Source organism: Podarcis muralis, chromosome 4 (genome assembly GCF_964188315.1).
Source record: "Podarcis muralis chromosome 4, rPodMur119.hap1.1, whole genome shotgun sequence".
NCBI classification, from domain to species: Eukaryota; Metazoa; Chordata; class Lepidosauria; order Squamata; family Lacertidae; genus Podarcis; species Podarcis muralis.
In genome coordinates this window covers 9,572,783-9,588,270 of record NC_135658.1, presented here as the reverse complement: position 1 = coordinate 9,588,270, position 15,488 = coordinate 9,572,783, and the positions used below count along the sequence as shown (strand labels likewise).

Sequence of the window (15,488 nt, the reverse complement as noted above, 5' to 3'; positions counted from 1 at the left end):
CAGCATTTGTAACCCAAGGTATGACTGTATAGGTGGTGAATTGGATGTGATTGGCAGGTAGGCAGGATCCTGGGTTCCCCCACTCTTGGTGGGACACTCCAATTGGTGAACAGGGCCTATCAATCCTTTGACATCACTGATATTTATGCTATAAAGGAAAATATAAGGCCAGCTAAGAGAAGAGACTGCCAGAGCATGCACAGTCACCAAACATTTATTCCATGTTTTAACAGTGTTTTAAACTCTGACCAGAAGCAGCTCTGTGTTTACATGACAGGAAACAAAGCCTCGTTCAGCTGCCCTAAAAAAACTAATGCCAGTCTCCGGTTTAACGCAGCGACGCACGCAGCTTGCCAACTTGCACATAATGCCAAATGGAAACATTGAGACAGTTTGAACAATGTTTCACTCAAATATCTAGACATTTTGGAGAAAAGATTAATCTGGAACTTTGCTGAAGCCTCATAGTGAAGGCAACTTACCAGAGAATTCTTTATCACTTCACTCTTATAAAATTCTAGAAAAGGAAACAAAATTAAAGAGAACATTAGAGATCAGACTGTGCAGGTCTGGGATACAGAGCAGATACTTACGCTATGGAAAAAATATTTTTAAATTTGTATGAAAGGTAACTCACATACCAAAAAAATTATTTTATTCTAGGGAGAAACTTAATAAGGATTCGTTCAAAATAATAATGAATGACCCTTATGGAAAATAAGCTGCCCTGACTATGAACAAGGGGAACATGGTGCCAGGGGAATAGGAAACAGGCGGTCAGAAAATCCATCACTGCCACATTATGATGGCACCAAAAAGCGAAAGGAAATGGCAGGCTGAACACAGTGTAAATAGACAAACCTGCAGGATTCAATGTGGACGGGGAAGGGGGCACTAGCAGCCTAAGTGAGAGTCCGCTTTTACAAATATATTTCAGGAGCTGCAAATGCCTAGGTTTAAAATAAAAAAATTAGGCATGCAGGCACAGAGCACTGGAATTAGGTTCATTCTAGGTCTACTGAACTGCAAACTTAAATACTACTGCAGAACAGTTGCTTGGCTTTTACTCCAGAAGGCAGGCAGTGCCTCAAAGAAGAATGTTCATTTGCTTGAGCCAGACGTTAGTTTAAGCTAAAATTATTTGGCTACTAGGAACAAAAACCCCTACCTGCTTTTGTCACATTCTTCTTTTGTAATGTGAGGAAACAGATTAAACCTGCAAACCTATACACATTTACCTAGGAGAAATGCCCATTTAACACAGTGGGACTGTGTTAAGAGTAAATATGGATAAGGGCAGTTCTGCTGAATGAGACCAGAGGCCTCTCTAGTCCAGCATTCTGTTCTCACAGTGGCCACGAAAAAGGGCAACAGATGTCTCCCGCTTGTGCACGCCAGCTATGTATTCAGGAGTATACTGTCTCCGATGCTGGAGGTAATATAAAGCCATCGTAATGAGCAGCATAGGATTGTTCTCTAAGGAACCAGAAGTTAGAGTGAGTGCATGGCCAAGATATGATCTTTCAGGTCCAACACTCTACACCATACTATTTTACCACATGCCTACTTGGGGGGATGGAAAAATCTGCAAAAATAAATATAAAAATGGGAGTTTATAATGAAACAAGTGAGCCTGACACTACTATGCGAAACGTACACTGTTTCTACTTTTTCTGAGCAAAACGTTTACATTTTCCATGTGCAGAAACAGAATCTTTTCAGCTCCAAATATAAGCATGCTACATTATTGTATTTTAGGAAGGGGGGAATCAAATTTATCAAAAATGTCAAACGATGACATTGCAACATATTCTACAAATACTGCTTAAAGTAAGCATTCCAAGAGGAACAATCCCTGGAATAATTTCCTAGCTTCACTTCAGTATCATTTTTGAGGCTTTGAAAAAAGTAGCTCCTCCACCCTGAATTGAAAAGATTGTTCAGGAAGAGTCTCTTTAAAAGGACAAACTGCTAGGGTTACTGCCTCAGCAGCTCCAGTCCCTTATCTTTCGGTTCTTCAGTGTGAGAGGTGGTGTGAGTGGGAATACTTAGTCCTCAATCCTGCCACAGAATCCAGCGGCAAAGACTATGAACACAAGCACTCAGGTCATATTCTGGATTCTTAATGGTAGTTCAAAGCTTAGCTACCATGGAGATAAGCACCTTAGAAAAATATTAAGAAAGACTGGGCAGAGTCTGGGGACAGGTCAGAGGCACAGGGGTGGCACGGCATAAATTCTTTGTGTCCACAGCAGCCAGGAAAGCGAATTGCAGCTGCCTGCAACAGCTTGATGAACTTTCATCTACTTGCCAGTATACAGAGGCAGGAAGATCAGAGCACAGAAACAGAAGATGTAAACATCCAAAGACATCGTACACTAAGCGGTAAAAGGACATCTGTTAATCCTTTTGTAGCTACTACTGTGGCTGTTGAGAGCGATCAAGCTATAAGGTTTCTTGGGGATTAGTAAAACGGACTTGGGTTGCAAAGTACAGAATTCAATCAGAGCAGAATCTGAAGGATTTCAGTTTTTAAAAAGTTTCTCTTTCAAAGACTAGGAAAGTCTAAAACCTCACTGATCAGGATTCAACACTTCCTATACTTTCTCTAGCCCAGACTCCCTATGAACACATACACACACATAGCGAGACTTATTTTCCCTCCTTCTTTGAATCAGATTTGGCCTTGTGAGACCAAGATTCAAACACTAGCTCTGCCAAGAAGTCACTGGGTGGTCCATAAATGTCAAGCCAAAACTGAACAAGAGATAAGGAACAAGAGATGCTGAAACCAGCCACCCCAAACATCCTTCTCCTGTTTTCCCCTGGCCTGTGATAGACAAAGTATTGTTTTCCAACTGTGGTTTTCCCTCTTTTACTTCCTTGCTTGCCCCTTGCAAGGTGCAATTCATGCTGCAATCATGTCACGTGGACTGATTTGCACCAGCAGACATTACCAGGCTATCTAGTTTCAGCCTAAGCATTAACCTAGAGCAGAGCTTTCCAAACTGTGTGTCACGACACGTTAGCGTGTCAGCTGCAGTGTGTAGGTGTGTCATGCGAACGCTCTTATAAGGGGTTAGTTTAACCTCCGGCTTGTTAGTAAAACTAAATTACTGTGTCGCAAAATGATGCATGTCTAAAAAGTGCGCCACCAACATGAAAAGTTTGGAAAACTGGGATTAGATCATATAAGGACAAAGAAAGGGAGAGAGAAATTACGGGAATTGGCTTGCATGTACCTTTACATATCTTTGCATTATTACACAAGTGAAGAGTGAAGTAGGTGTCCAGGAGACGATAGCCATTCCTATTAACAATGTTCCGTGCTGCTATGTTCCGCAGGTGACGAAGACGCCGCTGCAAAGAAACATTAACAAATTTTTAAGAATGGAAGTGGCAACATAAGCATGGTGATGAAAATGCACAACATACATTATAACAAAATTAGGAGAGTCTTTGTTACGCAATTCATTCAACATGTAAAAAATGCATTTTAATCAAAGTAAAACGTAATTTTATTCAGCATGTTTCACAGCACCGTACACTTCTTTGATCTCTAATTTTCCCTTAAAGTATTGAAGCACAGGATTTCAACTTCTCACAGGTTTTGAAATTTCTTAGGGTTCCTCAAGAGTGCCACCAACCATACCCAACTGTTGCCAAACATCAGGGCCAGAAATGATGCGAGTTGTAGTGAGGCAACATCAGAGGGGCACCACACTGGCTAACCCTAGACTAGAGCATTGTGCCAATTATCAGAGCGGCACTCTCAGCCCCAGTGGACTTGACTTGCTGCACATTTACTGAAAACATTTACTGAAAACTGGGTGCATCTCACAAACCAACACTGAAGCTGAAGTAAGCCAAAGAGCAGAAGAACCATTTTGTCTCTGTTTTCTATGTACACAAGGACGGAACCACCAGGATATTGCAGAGTAGGGGCTCGTCCAGACTTCTATTTGCACCACCCTTCCCAGGAAAACTCAGTGTTTTACCATGATAACAGCAGTCTATGGAAAATTTGAATGCCGTTTCTTCTGAATCAGCAGTATAACATGGGTTTTCCCAGAGAAAGCACCGGGAGAACAACAGCAAAAAAATCCCACTTGGACTTGTGCCTAGAAACACAGCACAGAAGGAAGTCTGGTTGAGCCCTAAGAAGAATTAACAGCTTTTTTTCAACAGCACTGTACCACAGTCACTTTCCCCTACCTCCTTCAGCTGTTGTGTTACTTTCCACAGTGGTAGGGAAAGATTCGTGTTTCACACACATCCCTGCACACCTGGTATGATCTGAAAGATGCTGCACACAAATGAGAAGCACAATATGGATAGGAATGCCTTTTCTCTCTGCGGTCTCTGGCCATTGTCTAAATATGTGCTCAACTGGTGACCTACAAGTAACAGAGACCCATTTCTCTTTTGACTTTTGCCTGGAGGAACCTCACATAAGCAGTGCAAACCCTTTCAGCCCCTCAAGCTTATCCCCTACCTACGCTTCAAGGCTCTCCTTTCAAGGGTTGCCACTTCCTCAAACCATTTCCTGAACTACTCTGTCCTCACTTTCCACCACCAGGTTTCAACTAAGTGTTCCAGAATAACAGAAGGGGGATTACCCAGCTTCAGAGAGCTGGTGGGGTGTACAATCTGTAGAGGGTGAACTCAGAACTCCTATAATCTCATGAAGAGGATTCCAGAAGCAACATATAGGCTTACAAAATAAGTGCTGGAGAAGCTTCTGGGGTATCTTCTTTGGCAATTTGTGCCTTGAAGTATCAGATTCTTCCAGGCATTTCCCCTGTATTGTTCATATTACACTAGAGTCACCATTTGGCAGGCTACGAGGACCTGAAGCTGAAAAGTTAAGAAGGAGCACTTTCTTTGTAATTCAGCCGTAGTAAACACAATGTTCCATCATCTGTAAAATGCAGAGGCTATCAATAGAAAAAACTCTTTTTGCACTGGATGGATGCGGATGCTGGACAAGGGAAGCCTGGAGAATATCTGAGCCTGCAACTGATCCATGACTAACACCACACCACAGACTGACATCTTTAAGCTGCCCAAGTTACTGGTTGACAAGCTTTCCCTACCACTCTGACAACTAGCACCATGCAATGTGCCTGAATCTGAAGTCTGACTGGAACAACGCATGGTGAAATTCTACAGGGCACAAAGTGTGGTTATCAAATAGCTAAGTAGTACAGCATGGTTTAGCTGCAATTATTATGGAACCTTATCTGTCCTGTCTTCTGTTTGATGTGCAAAATGTGATTGCATCTGAAGAAAAACGAATTAGCCAGTGTTGCCATGGATATTAATATTCTCAACTGGTCCTCCTCTGCGTGTATTAATTTCATTATGCTTCATACTCCTGATTAATTTTATTGCCTATTAGAATATTTCTAATATACGATGCATGCTGAGAATTTGGTATTTTACCCTTAATCTCTTTGTGTGATTTTTCTAAATTAGTTAGAGAAGGTTTGGACATGAGAATTATAGAGCAGATTTACCAACAAAGCCTGGACAGCACTGCTACAGCCTACCTCCTTGTTTGTTTGAAGACCTCAATCACTGTTCAAAAAAGTTTAAGTTGTCAAAAACAAGTTTCCAACCCCACAACTTTTAAGGCAACACAATTTGAATATTTAGATCCTCTAGGGATTCAAGCATGCAGAAGTACAGTACACCAACTGGTACCCAGGTTGCTGAAGGTTATGACTTCCAGCTAAGCTCAACCCCAGCACCTCTTGATTAAACACTATCTGAAAGGAAGGAGGCACCAACCAAACTCAGGGAACCTGCTTCTCACTGGCACACAAAGTCCCCATTCCTAAAGGCACAGAGGTTTCCCTATTGCAATCACAAAGAATTCCTAGGCCACGATGCTAAGCTCCCTCTCGTGCTTTTATGTTGTGCCAAAATGTCTTCGTAGTCACTACATAAGAAAGGCAAAAATCATGCCACCCAGTTTTACCACTTAATCCTGCAGAGTTGCAGAACTTATTTCCTGGAATTAAGGACAACTGTCTAGACCAACTGAAAATAGCTTTAGTTTAAATGACACTTATTATTGTGCTACTAAACATTCTTGTTGAACTTTCTTTGCGGCTTTGTAGAGGTAAATGAAAGTTTATAATGTAGCTTTGAAAAACTGTAACTGTTACTTTGTATAGGTGTTGCTGATAAAAGTGCAGTACATTTCGGGTGAATTAACAATCAAAGTTCTCATCATAGTAGCCAACGCCTTCTATTCATTTTTCCTCATGAATTGTGCCTCATACTAGTGTCAAATGTGTTGACTGCTGCAGTATCAGAGAGTCATGTTGGAGCATTTGCTTTCTCCCCTGGAGAAAGAAGTAAGGAAACCGGCAAAGTCTACTCCAACTCAGCATTCAGAATTCGCTAGGGGGATTTTGCACCTGACTATCAGCAACTTAAGGGACGCGGGTGGCGCTGTGGGTAAAACCTCAGCGCCTAGGACTTGCCGATCGTCAGGTTGGCGGTTCGAATCCCCGCAGCAGGGTGCGCTCCCGTCGTTCGGTCCCAGCACCTGCCAACCTAGCAGTTCGAAAGCACCCCCGGGTGCAAGTAGATAAATAGGGACCGCTTACTAGCGGGAAGGTAAACGGCGTTTCCGTGTGCTGCGCTGGCTCGCCAGATGCAGCTTGTCACGCTGGCCACGTGACCCGGAAGTGTCCTCGGACAGCGCTGGCCCCCGGCCTCTTAAGTGAGATGGGCGCACAACCCCAGAGTCGGACACGACTGGCCCGTACGGGCAGGGGTACCTTTGCCTTTACCTATCAGCAACTTGGGATGCGGGTGGCACTGTGGTCTAAACCACTGAGCCTAGGGCTTGCTGATCAGAAGGTTGGCGGTTCGAATCCCCGCAACGGGGTGAGCTCCCCTTGTACAGTCCCAGTTCCTGCCAACCTAGCAGTTCGAAAGCACGTCAAAGTGCAAGTAGATAAATAGGTACCGCTCTGGCGGGAAGGTAAATGGTGTTTCCATGCGCTGCTCTGGTTCGCCACAAGCGGCTTAGTCGTGCTGGCCACATGACCCGAAAAACTGTCTGCTGACAAATGTTGGCTCCCTCGGCCAGTAAAGCAAGATGAGTGCCGCAACCCCAGAGTGGTTTGCGACTGGACATAACTGTCAGGGGTCCTTTACCTTTACCTTTTATCGGCAACCTGCAACCAAGTGAAGATGCCCAGGTGACAGGATGGCACCTGATGTCTCCACCATGTGAAGGTGCATGGCTCTTGACTGTTTTCACACACTAGCAACACATCCTGCAGAATTCTATCCATTATATTTTATCTGCACAATCAGAATGAATTTCGGGCACTAAAAAGTCGAATTGAAAAATACAACTTTCGAGCTGTCTGGCCCCAAAATGGCAACTAAGCATTCCGTTTTGGCGACTGTAACCCTGGCTTAAGGAGGTATTTGGCACCTAGCTGATGTATCTGAGTTTCTAACACGGCCCCAACTATTTCTTTCAAAATCCTGGGGATCTTAACAGACCAGAGGAACAGAAGTACAAATAAGCCCCAACTGGCAGGAGAGTTCAACACACAGAAGATGCTGCAATTCTAAACTAGGAATGCCAGAACCCTCTCCCCAGAAAGGCGGCAATGTCCACTTTTTGCTTTAAAAAATGCTAACTCCAAGTTGCAGGAACTATCGCAAAATGCAACCCTAAATAAGTGGGGCCTACTTCAGTAGAAGCATGCCTAGGATTGTGCTGCACATTTTCCACATGCAAATATTAGTGACGTTAATAATAATAATAATAATAATAATAATTTATTTGTACCCTGTCCATCTGCCAAGGTTAAAGCAAAGACCTTAGCAGGGAAATGAAAGTGGTACGTATGGACATCATACCTACTTTCTACTCATAGAAAAATTAGGAAAGCTGCTTTAGCAGAAAGCTACGAGTTTATTCATATATTCCACAGATTCCAAAAGCCTCCCACATCTTCCTGTGTCAAAAACAGCCCCTTGCCCAGATGCCAAACCACACAATTTTCTCTGTGGCCTACAATGTAGTTTGACAGCTGTCCTCACAAACACCAGAAAACAAAACAAAACAAGTCTGCAAGTCTGAATATCGTACAATTGTGAGGTTTGGGACAACTGTCAATGTGCTTTGCTCCAGGCATAGCTACAAGCTAAGTTTTTAAACAAACCTCCTCTGGTCCATAACCTGCTAATGGCTTGAAGAAATTTACAGGACTCAAAAGTTAAGTAAGTAAACTGGCCGATTTCCAGCCAAGCAGAAGGCATTTAGAATGAAATCTCATTTCCTGTTAACAGAAAAAATAAAGGGATATGAAAGCTCCCTAGATACAAGTATGCGAAGTTTACTATACTCTTCCATGTACACCAACACTTTCAACATGGCATCTTGAAAGTCTTGTTATCCAACAAGGAACAGACAAAAAGGAGGACTTAACAGGTAAAAGTTCTACCCTGTTTTAAAATGGGCTTCTTGGAAAACAACAAACAACAACCAAGAAATAAAAAGCCCTAACTACCATGTTAAGCAGACAACCACAGTTTCCTGCTCCAACCTGCTGACCCCAAGAATAGAACGCCTATGCCAAAGGATTTTGCAATCCTTGAATAGCCACAACAATATCTGCAGAAAATCACAAAAGTTATGCCTACATCAATTTAGAGATGTCTAGTTCTATAACAGACAGTCATGTAACCCCCACAGATACTCAGGACATGAAATCCATTGCCACATGCAAGAAACCATGTTCCATCCACAACTGGAAAACAACCAAAAACCAAAGGTAAGTAGCTCTAATGCAAGCCGTATTCTATTTCACATTACCTGTACTGGTTTTTACATAACAGGCAATACTTTCCCTTTCAGATATCAGTTTGAAATGTTGAGGCAGTGCAGAAAGCTAACTTGCTTGAGTGCAGGAACTACTCATGGTCCATAGTTGCAGCTGATAGAGATCTCAAATATTTACACTGTTGTATATTTACACTGTTGTATCTGCCTTTGAAGTCAGCATATCTCAGCGTTGTGTGTAGTATAGTGGTGTTGCAATCACTGTATAAGTACTTGTGTTCAGTTTGTACAGCAGAGCATAAAATGTAGGAGTCTTAAGCGTTCTCAGAACCAAGTTAGCATGGGCTGGCTGATTATAGCATGGCTACCACACGTGAAGATGAATGTGTGAACAAACCTTAGAGATCCATCTTGTGCTCTAACTACATTTGATGGCAAAGACTTGTGATCACTTCAACCAGAACTAAGGGAAAGCAGCCGTGGAATGGGTTACTTTTAAGTAGAAATGCATGACATCTGTCGAACAAGCATCCGAAAGCAGCTCTGCAACTTCTGAGAGATCAACTGACAGCAGCGTGACTGCTCCCAACATTTTTACTGAAATCCTTCCAAGGGGAATTCCAGCTATAGGGATGATTTGTTCTACTAGGCTGCCTAGTCCCAGCCAATAGGAAAACAAAGATCTGTAAGAACCTCATTACCTCCTAAGATTCAGAAGTTCACATTCATTTTAATATAAAGACACATTTAATGCTTCACTGCTTATAATAATGTTTGTTGCTTGGCAGTGTAAACAAAATGTAATCCAAGTGAACATCAAGGTTAATATGCTAATAGCTAATTGGGGACGTTATATTATTCTCGATTCTTTATGCTGTTTATAACTATTTCCTGCCCCAGAAATTCCAGCTTGTTCTTAATTGTTAGAACTAGATATTAACCAAGCAGCTACTGAGTGGGGTGTTGAAGGAGGGGTAGTGCCACTGGTGGGGGACATGTTGGGCTCCTTCTGGGGTGGCTTGTCCACCTTTGGTCCCTCCACCCAGCACTCAGCTCTCACCTGTGACTTCCAGCATGCCACACCCAAGAAACGGCTTCGACTGGCCCGCTAAACCAAGTGAGGGTAAGCCAATGGGTCTCAAACTTTCAAGTTTGGGACTTCCCCTGCATGTGAAGACAGACTCCAACAAATTGAGCAGACAAGACCAATGGTGGGTGAAGAAGGTGGTTTCTGCACACACTGCAGAAGGAAATGAGGGGCAGCTGGGGTTCGTCAACCTGGGAAGGTAGCTTATCTAGAAGAAGGAAAACTGTTATCCTAATCCTCTGCTAGCTGCCTTGCAGGTTATCTTCAGGAGAAGGAAAGGCTAAGGAGTAAACCCTACACAAATTCAGAGTAAAGCCCCTAAGACAGTTGGGTGGCGCCAGAAGGAGGCCCAACGTTTCGCTGACGCCAAACGTCTTGCTCTGCTCTGGACCACATCAGCAAGGTAGGCTTTGTCATCTGGGCAGCCCAGGACCTCCATACATAATGCCCAGGCTTGCAGGGAACTAACTTTGGTGCTGCTTTGGTGGTTTCACCCCCAGAGGTGAACTCCATCGTCACTCGAGACCGATTGCCACAGAAATAGAGCTCATAAATAATAAGCAATGGTCAGGGAGATACTAGAGGTGCTGCATCTGAAAGCAAAACCCAAGCAGCTAACATACACCTGACTTGCCAGACTTTAAAGCAGAGACTCTGCCTAATCCTTTAAATCAGGGATAGGGAACTCAGGGCCCTTCAGATGTTACTGGACTGCAACTTCCATCACTCCTTACCAATGTAACACTGGCCAGGGCTGAAAGACACTGGTATCCAGAAAAACCTAGAGAGGAACAGGTTCCTCACCCAAGCTTTAAATGAAATCCTTGCAACTGTGGAGTAGGTAAGGGAGGAAAGTGGGATCAATCACAGAGTAAGTTGACCAGTACAGTGGTACCTCGGGTTAAGAACTTAATTCGTTCTGGAGGTCCGTTCTTAACATGAAACTGTTCTTAACCTGAGGTATCACTTTAGTTAATGGGGCCTCCTGCTGCCGCCACACGATTTCTGTTCTCATCCTGAGGCAAAGTTCTTAACCCGAGGTACTATTATTTCTGGGTTAGCAGAGTCTGTAACCTGAAGCGTCTGTACCTGAGGTACCATCTATCTACTTCCTCTCTTGGCAAACTTTTAATGGTACACATGCATTCTCAAAGTGTGCATGAAGGCACCAAGTGGCAGATTCTATTTCACAAAGCATGTTCCAAACAACAGAATGGAAAAAAAAGATATCTTTAGTCTGCCAACTGAATACATGTCAAGAGGACGGTGTTGAGAAACTGCACTGATCACCGAGCCCTTCCACCATTGATTGAAGCAGAGCTTCAAAAAGATAGCTGAAAGTAGCTGAGCTTTGAAGCTACAAACACACTATGCTATATTTAGGTAAGCCATCAAACAGAAGAACTGCAGATTTGCTTAAGCTCCGTGTCCCTTTCCAAACAAGCTTCACAGTACCACACAAGTCACATCAACAAGATCTTCACAAAAACATCCGTCAAGTAAACAAGAGGGAGGAGGAAGAATGTTAGAGTAAAGGGAGAAAAAATTGCTCTCCTCTCATTTCCTTTATAATCAGGTAATTTTGGTTAAGAAAAAAATGTGCCACTTGAAGATGGTAAAAGAACATGCATCATCCAAACAAATGGCATTTTCATAACAAACCACCTATTGTGAGGCAAAATACCTCCTTAATGTATTCAATAACAAAGAAGCCCTACATGAAAATAGGAAGCTTCCTCATACCAAGTGAGACCATTGAGTCCATCTAGTTGTCCATGGGGTCACGAAGAGTCGGACACGGCTAAACAACAACAAGAAGTTGTCCACATTGACTGGCAGCAGCTCTGCCATGGGTTTAAACTGGGTACTTCTACACGCAAACCAGATGTTCTACTAGCAGGCTACACCCTTCCCCTATTTTTGCCCAATGTTTCAGAAGCTGGGGTGGGTGGGATACATAGACAATGTTTTCGTATATAATTTGCCTCATCTCCCCTTGTCATAGAGAACACTTTACGTTAACTTTCCGCCCCGGTCCTCCACTTCTAAATGCTTTCTTTTCATGTTCTCTTTTTGATTGCAAGCCTTAGGATAGGAATTGCCTTATTTCTGATTGTCGCAAACCAGTCTGGGTGGCTTTTTTGACTACAAAGAAGTTAGCAGAAGCAGTATCAACAAATGCGTGGTGCAGGTGCAGCCTCCATTCATACCAGCCTTATTTTCTCCACCCTACAATGATAATACAAACTAATCTCCAACGGAAGAGCTGCACACCATTTACTACAGTGGTACCTCGGGTTAATCGCTGCTGCCACGCGATTTCTGTTCTCATCCTGAAGCAAAGTTCTTAACCTGAAGCACTATTTCTGGGTTAGCAGAGCCTGTAACCTGAAGCGTATGTAACCCGAGGTACCACTGCACATGGGTAGGCAAACTAAGGCCCAAGGGCTGAATCTGGCCCAATCTCCTTCTAAATCCGGCCCGTGGACAGTCCAGGAATCAGCGTGTTTTTACATGAGTAGAATGTGTCCTTTTATTTAAAATGCATAGGAATTCGTTCATTTCCCCCCCTTCAAACATAGTCCGGCCCCCACAAGGTCTGTGGGACAGTGGACCGGCCCCCTGCTGAAAACCTTTGCTGACCCCTAATTTACTACTTGGGACCACTAGATTTGCAAGAGTTGGAAGGGATCCCGAGGGCCATCTAGCCCCAAACCCCTGCAATGCAGGAACCTATTGCCCAAAGCGGGGTTTGAACCCAAGGCTGTGGGATGAAGACTTTCCTGCTCTGCCGACTGAAGCCCAGCCAACCTTGGCTTTCCGTGCGGGCGAGTCGCTCTCGCCAGCTTACTTGCAAGGCTGCTAAGCCCTTCTCCCCAAACCGGGGCCCATTAACCTCTTCCTGGCCGGTGCACATGCCACGAAGGGGGGGGCGGGACACGCAACCCCCCTCTTCCCTCCCCACCCCAGGCGGCGACCCACCTGCTGAGAGGGCAGCTCCGCCTGCAGGGCGCGGGAGGCCGGGCCCGGGGGCGAGAGGACGGCGGCGGTCTGGCTCATGCTGGCGGGGCGCGGGGGGCGTCCCGGCGGGAGCGGCCTTCGCGCCTGCGCATTGAGCCCCCTCCCTCAGGGTCCTCGCCGCCACCGTCGGGCACGGAAGGGTTAACGATGACGGCGGGGGGGAAGGAACGGTCGCCGACGCCTCACCGGCCGCCTCAACCGCCCGAGACCGACAGCTCGTTCCCTCACGGAGCCATGTTCCTGCCCCGCACCGCTGGGCGAGAAGGGAACCGCGGAGGAAGACGCCGACGGAGGCACGCCGCCCGCCGATTGGCTCCAGCGGGAGGAGGGGAGGGGCTCCGGCTCGCCACGCCGCGTTCTCATTGGCCCGCAGCAACGTCGATCCAACCAGACGTCCGCGACGCCGCTGTTTGTATGTGGGGCTTTGAAGGGGGAAACACCGCCTCTGTCAAAAAGCCCTGAGAGCCGCGAAGTCAGAGCCCGAACTTCATTGGTCGGCGGGCTCGGGAAGGGGCGGGACCGAAGCCTTAAGAAGCCGTTCGCGATAGGACGACGGGGGTACGTGGTGAAAGACGGTTAAGCCAACGGCGTTCCGGACTGGAGTGGAGGGGGGGGGCGGTGGAATAGGAGGGACGGGGAAAGATGTATCACGTGCTGTATGTTTTGTCACGTGACAAAAGCAGGGCAGGGAGGCCGTCTCCATAGCAACAAATGAGGAAGGCCTTAGGGATGCTATGGCCCACAATGCATTGCGCTAGGGCAATAACATGTTTGCTTCTTAAAGGGAGCTCTACTTATAAATTGTGGGTTTAAAAATCATGACAATAAATATTATTTGCATGTCAAAACAAAAAAAATTCCTTGCAGTAGCACCTTAAAGACCAACTAAGTTAGTTCTTGGTATGAGCTTTCGTGTGCATGCACACTTCTTCAGATGCATGCACACGAAAGCTCATACCAAGAACTAACTTAGTTGGTCTTTAAGGTGCTACTGCAAGGAATTTTTTTTGTTTTGACTATGGCAGACCAACACGGCTACCCATCTGTAACTGGAATTATTTGCATGTGTTATTATTATACAGTACATTTCTTTATCAGTACCACATTTCTTTATTTATGCATATGAAAGTGAGTGGGTGGTGACTGGTATTATGGTATTATGGTGACTATTTTATTATTAGGCTGTCTCTCAGCATATACCCTCCAAAATTTATCTGATGAAAATAGGGGTGTCCTATTCCATAACCATAACCACAACCATAATTTTATTATTTATATCCCTCCCATCTGATTTGGTTCCCCCAGACACACTGGGCAGCGTCCAACATATATAAAAGCATAATCAAACATTAAACATTTCCCCCCAAAAAAGAAACACTCTATATAGGGCTGTCTTCAGATGTCTTCTAAAAGTTGTATAGTTACTTTTCTCCTTGGCTCGAGGAGCGCATAACTCCATACCATTCAACGTTTCTCCAGTGAAAATAGGGACGTCCTAAGGAAAAGCGGGACATTCTGGGATGAAATCAGAAACCGGAATGGCTTCTGTAAATCCAGGACTGTCCCTGGAAAATTGGGACACTTAGCGGGTTTATCAGCATGCTTTTTTATTATGTTTTTATCACCGATGTTCTGCGATGTGTTTTTAATGTTGGAATGTGTTTTTAATGGGCAGGGACTGAAGCTGGAGCTTCCATGTAGTCGTCGTTCCTATTTTCTAGCTTGGCCTCCTAGGAGGGCCCTGCAAAAATAGGGCACGTGCTCCCTGTGCCCCTTTTACATGCTGCTTGACAGACAGTTATGCAACAGGGAAGCCGTGTTCAGTATGGAACTCTATGGGGTAAACATGCGCTTGGTTTCCCACTCCCTCTCAGACTGCTGTTAAAACCTTAGGAGGCTGTGTCAGCTACATGGTCAAAGAAAAATCACTTTGTATGTGTTGTTTATGCATTCTAACACTGTGACACCAGGCGGCGCTGTGGAGTTCAGTTTTTGCCAACCTGGTTTCTCTTACAAAGTTTGCAATACGATTAACCTAAGGTGGCCAGACTTCCCTGTTTCCCGGGGATAGTCCTTGGATTTACAAATCAGTCCCCTGACAAAATCCATCTATTTATTAGGAAGTTGAAAAGTGTCCCCAGATTCATTGAAAAAAATCTGGTAACCTTAGATTAACCGAAACGCTTCTTTGATGTGTCTGGCATCCAGCCTGGGTCTATAAGAGCAGCAACCGCCCTTCATAAGAGGAGATCTGGCGCATTGGTCCAGAAGCCCATCTACAGCACCATCTTGTTTCCCACGGCAGCAAACCCAAGCAAGGCATGAGCGTAGCAGCTCTTTCCTCCTTTGGAGAATCCTGCGCCTGCAGTCAAAGCAGCTGGAGGTGGGAGGGCAAGCCATTTTGTGCTTTGGAGGTCGAAACAAGCAGCACGCGTCTGTTTTCACGTCTTTTGTTCACATTAATCACTTGGCTTCCAAGCATCTGAGAGTAAGAGCTTAGCAGGCTTATGTCTTCTGAGTTCACGCGAGGGATTCAGCGCAATCCTCCTAGCAAGGGAG

At 44.8% G+C, this 15,488-nt stretch overlaps 1 protein-coding gene across 1 annotated transcript in view; it reads right to left on the bottom strand.

Annotated features, from left to right (window-relative positions):
- The window catches only part of UVRAG (UV radiation resistance associated), an 87,225-nt gene extending 74,002 nt beyond the window's left edge, over positions 1-13,223 (bottom strand). The window contains exons 1-3 of the mRNA XM_028725886.2: positions 12,891-13,223; positions 3,243-3,360; positions 483-517 (exon numbers count right to left, since the gene is read on the bottom strand). Coding sequence (XP_028581719.2) covers positions 483-517; positions 3,243-3,360; positions 12,891-12,968 — 231 coding nt within the window. The 5' untranslated portion in view covers positions 12,969-13,223. The remainder of the gene's footprint in view (positions 1-482; positions 518-3,242; positions 3,361-12,890) is intronic.
- Between the last annotated feature and the right edge of the window lie 2,265 nt (positions 13,224-15,488).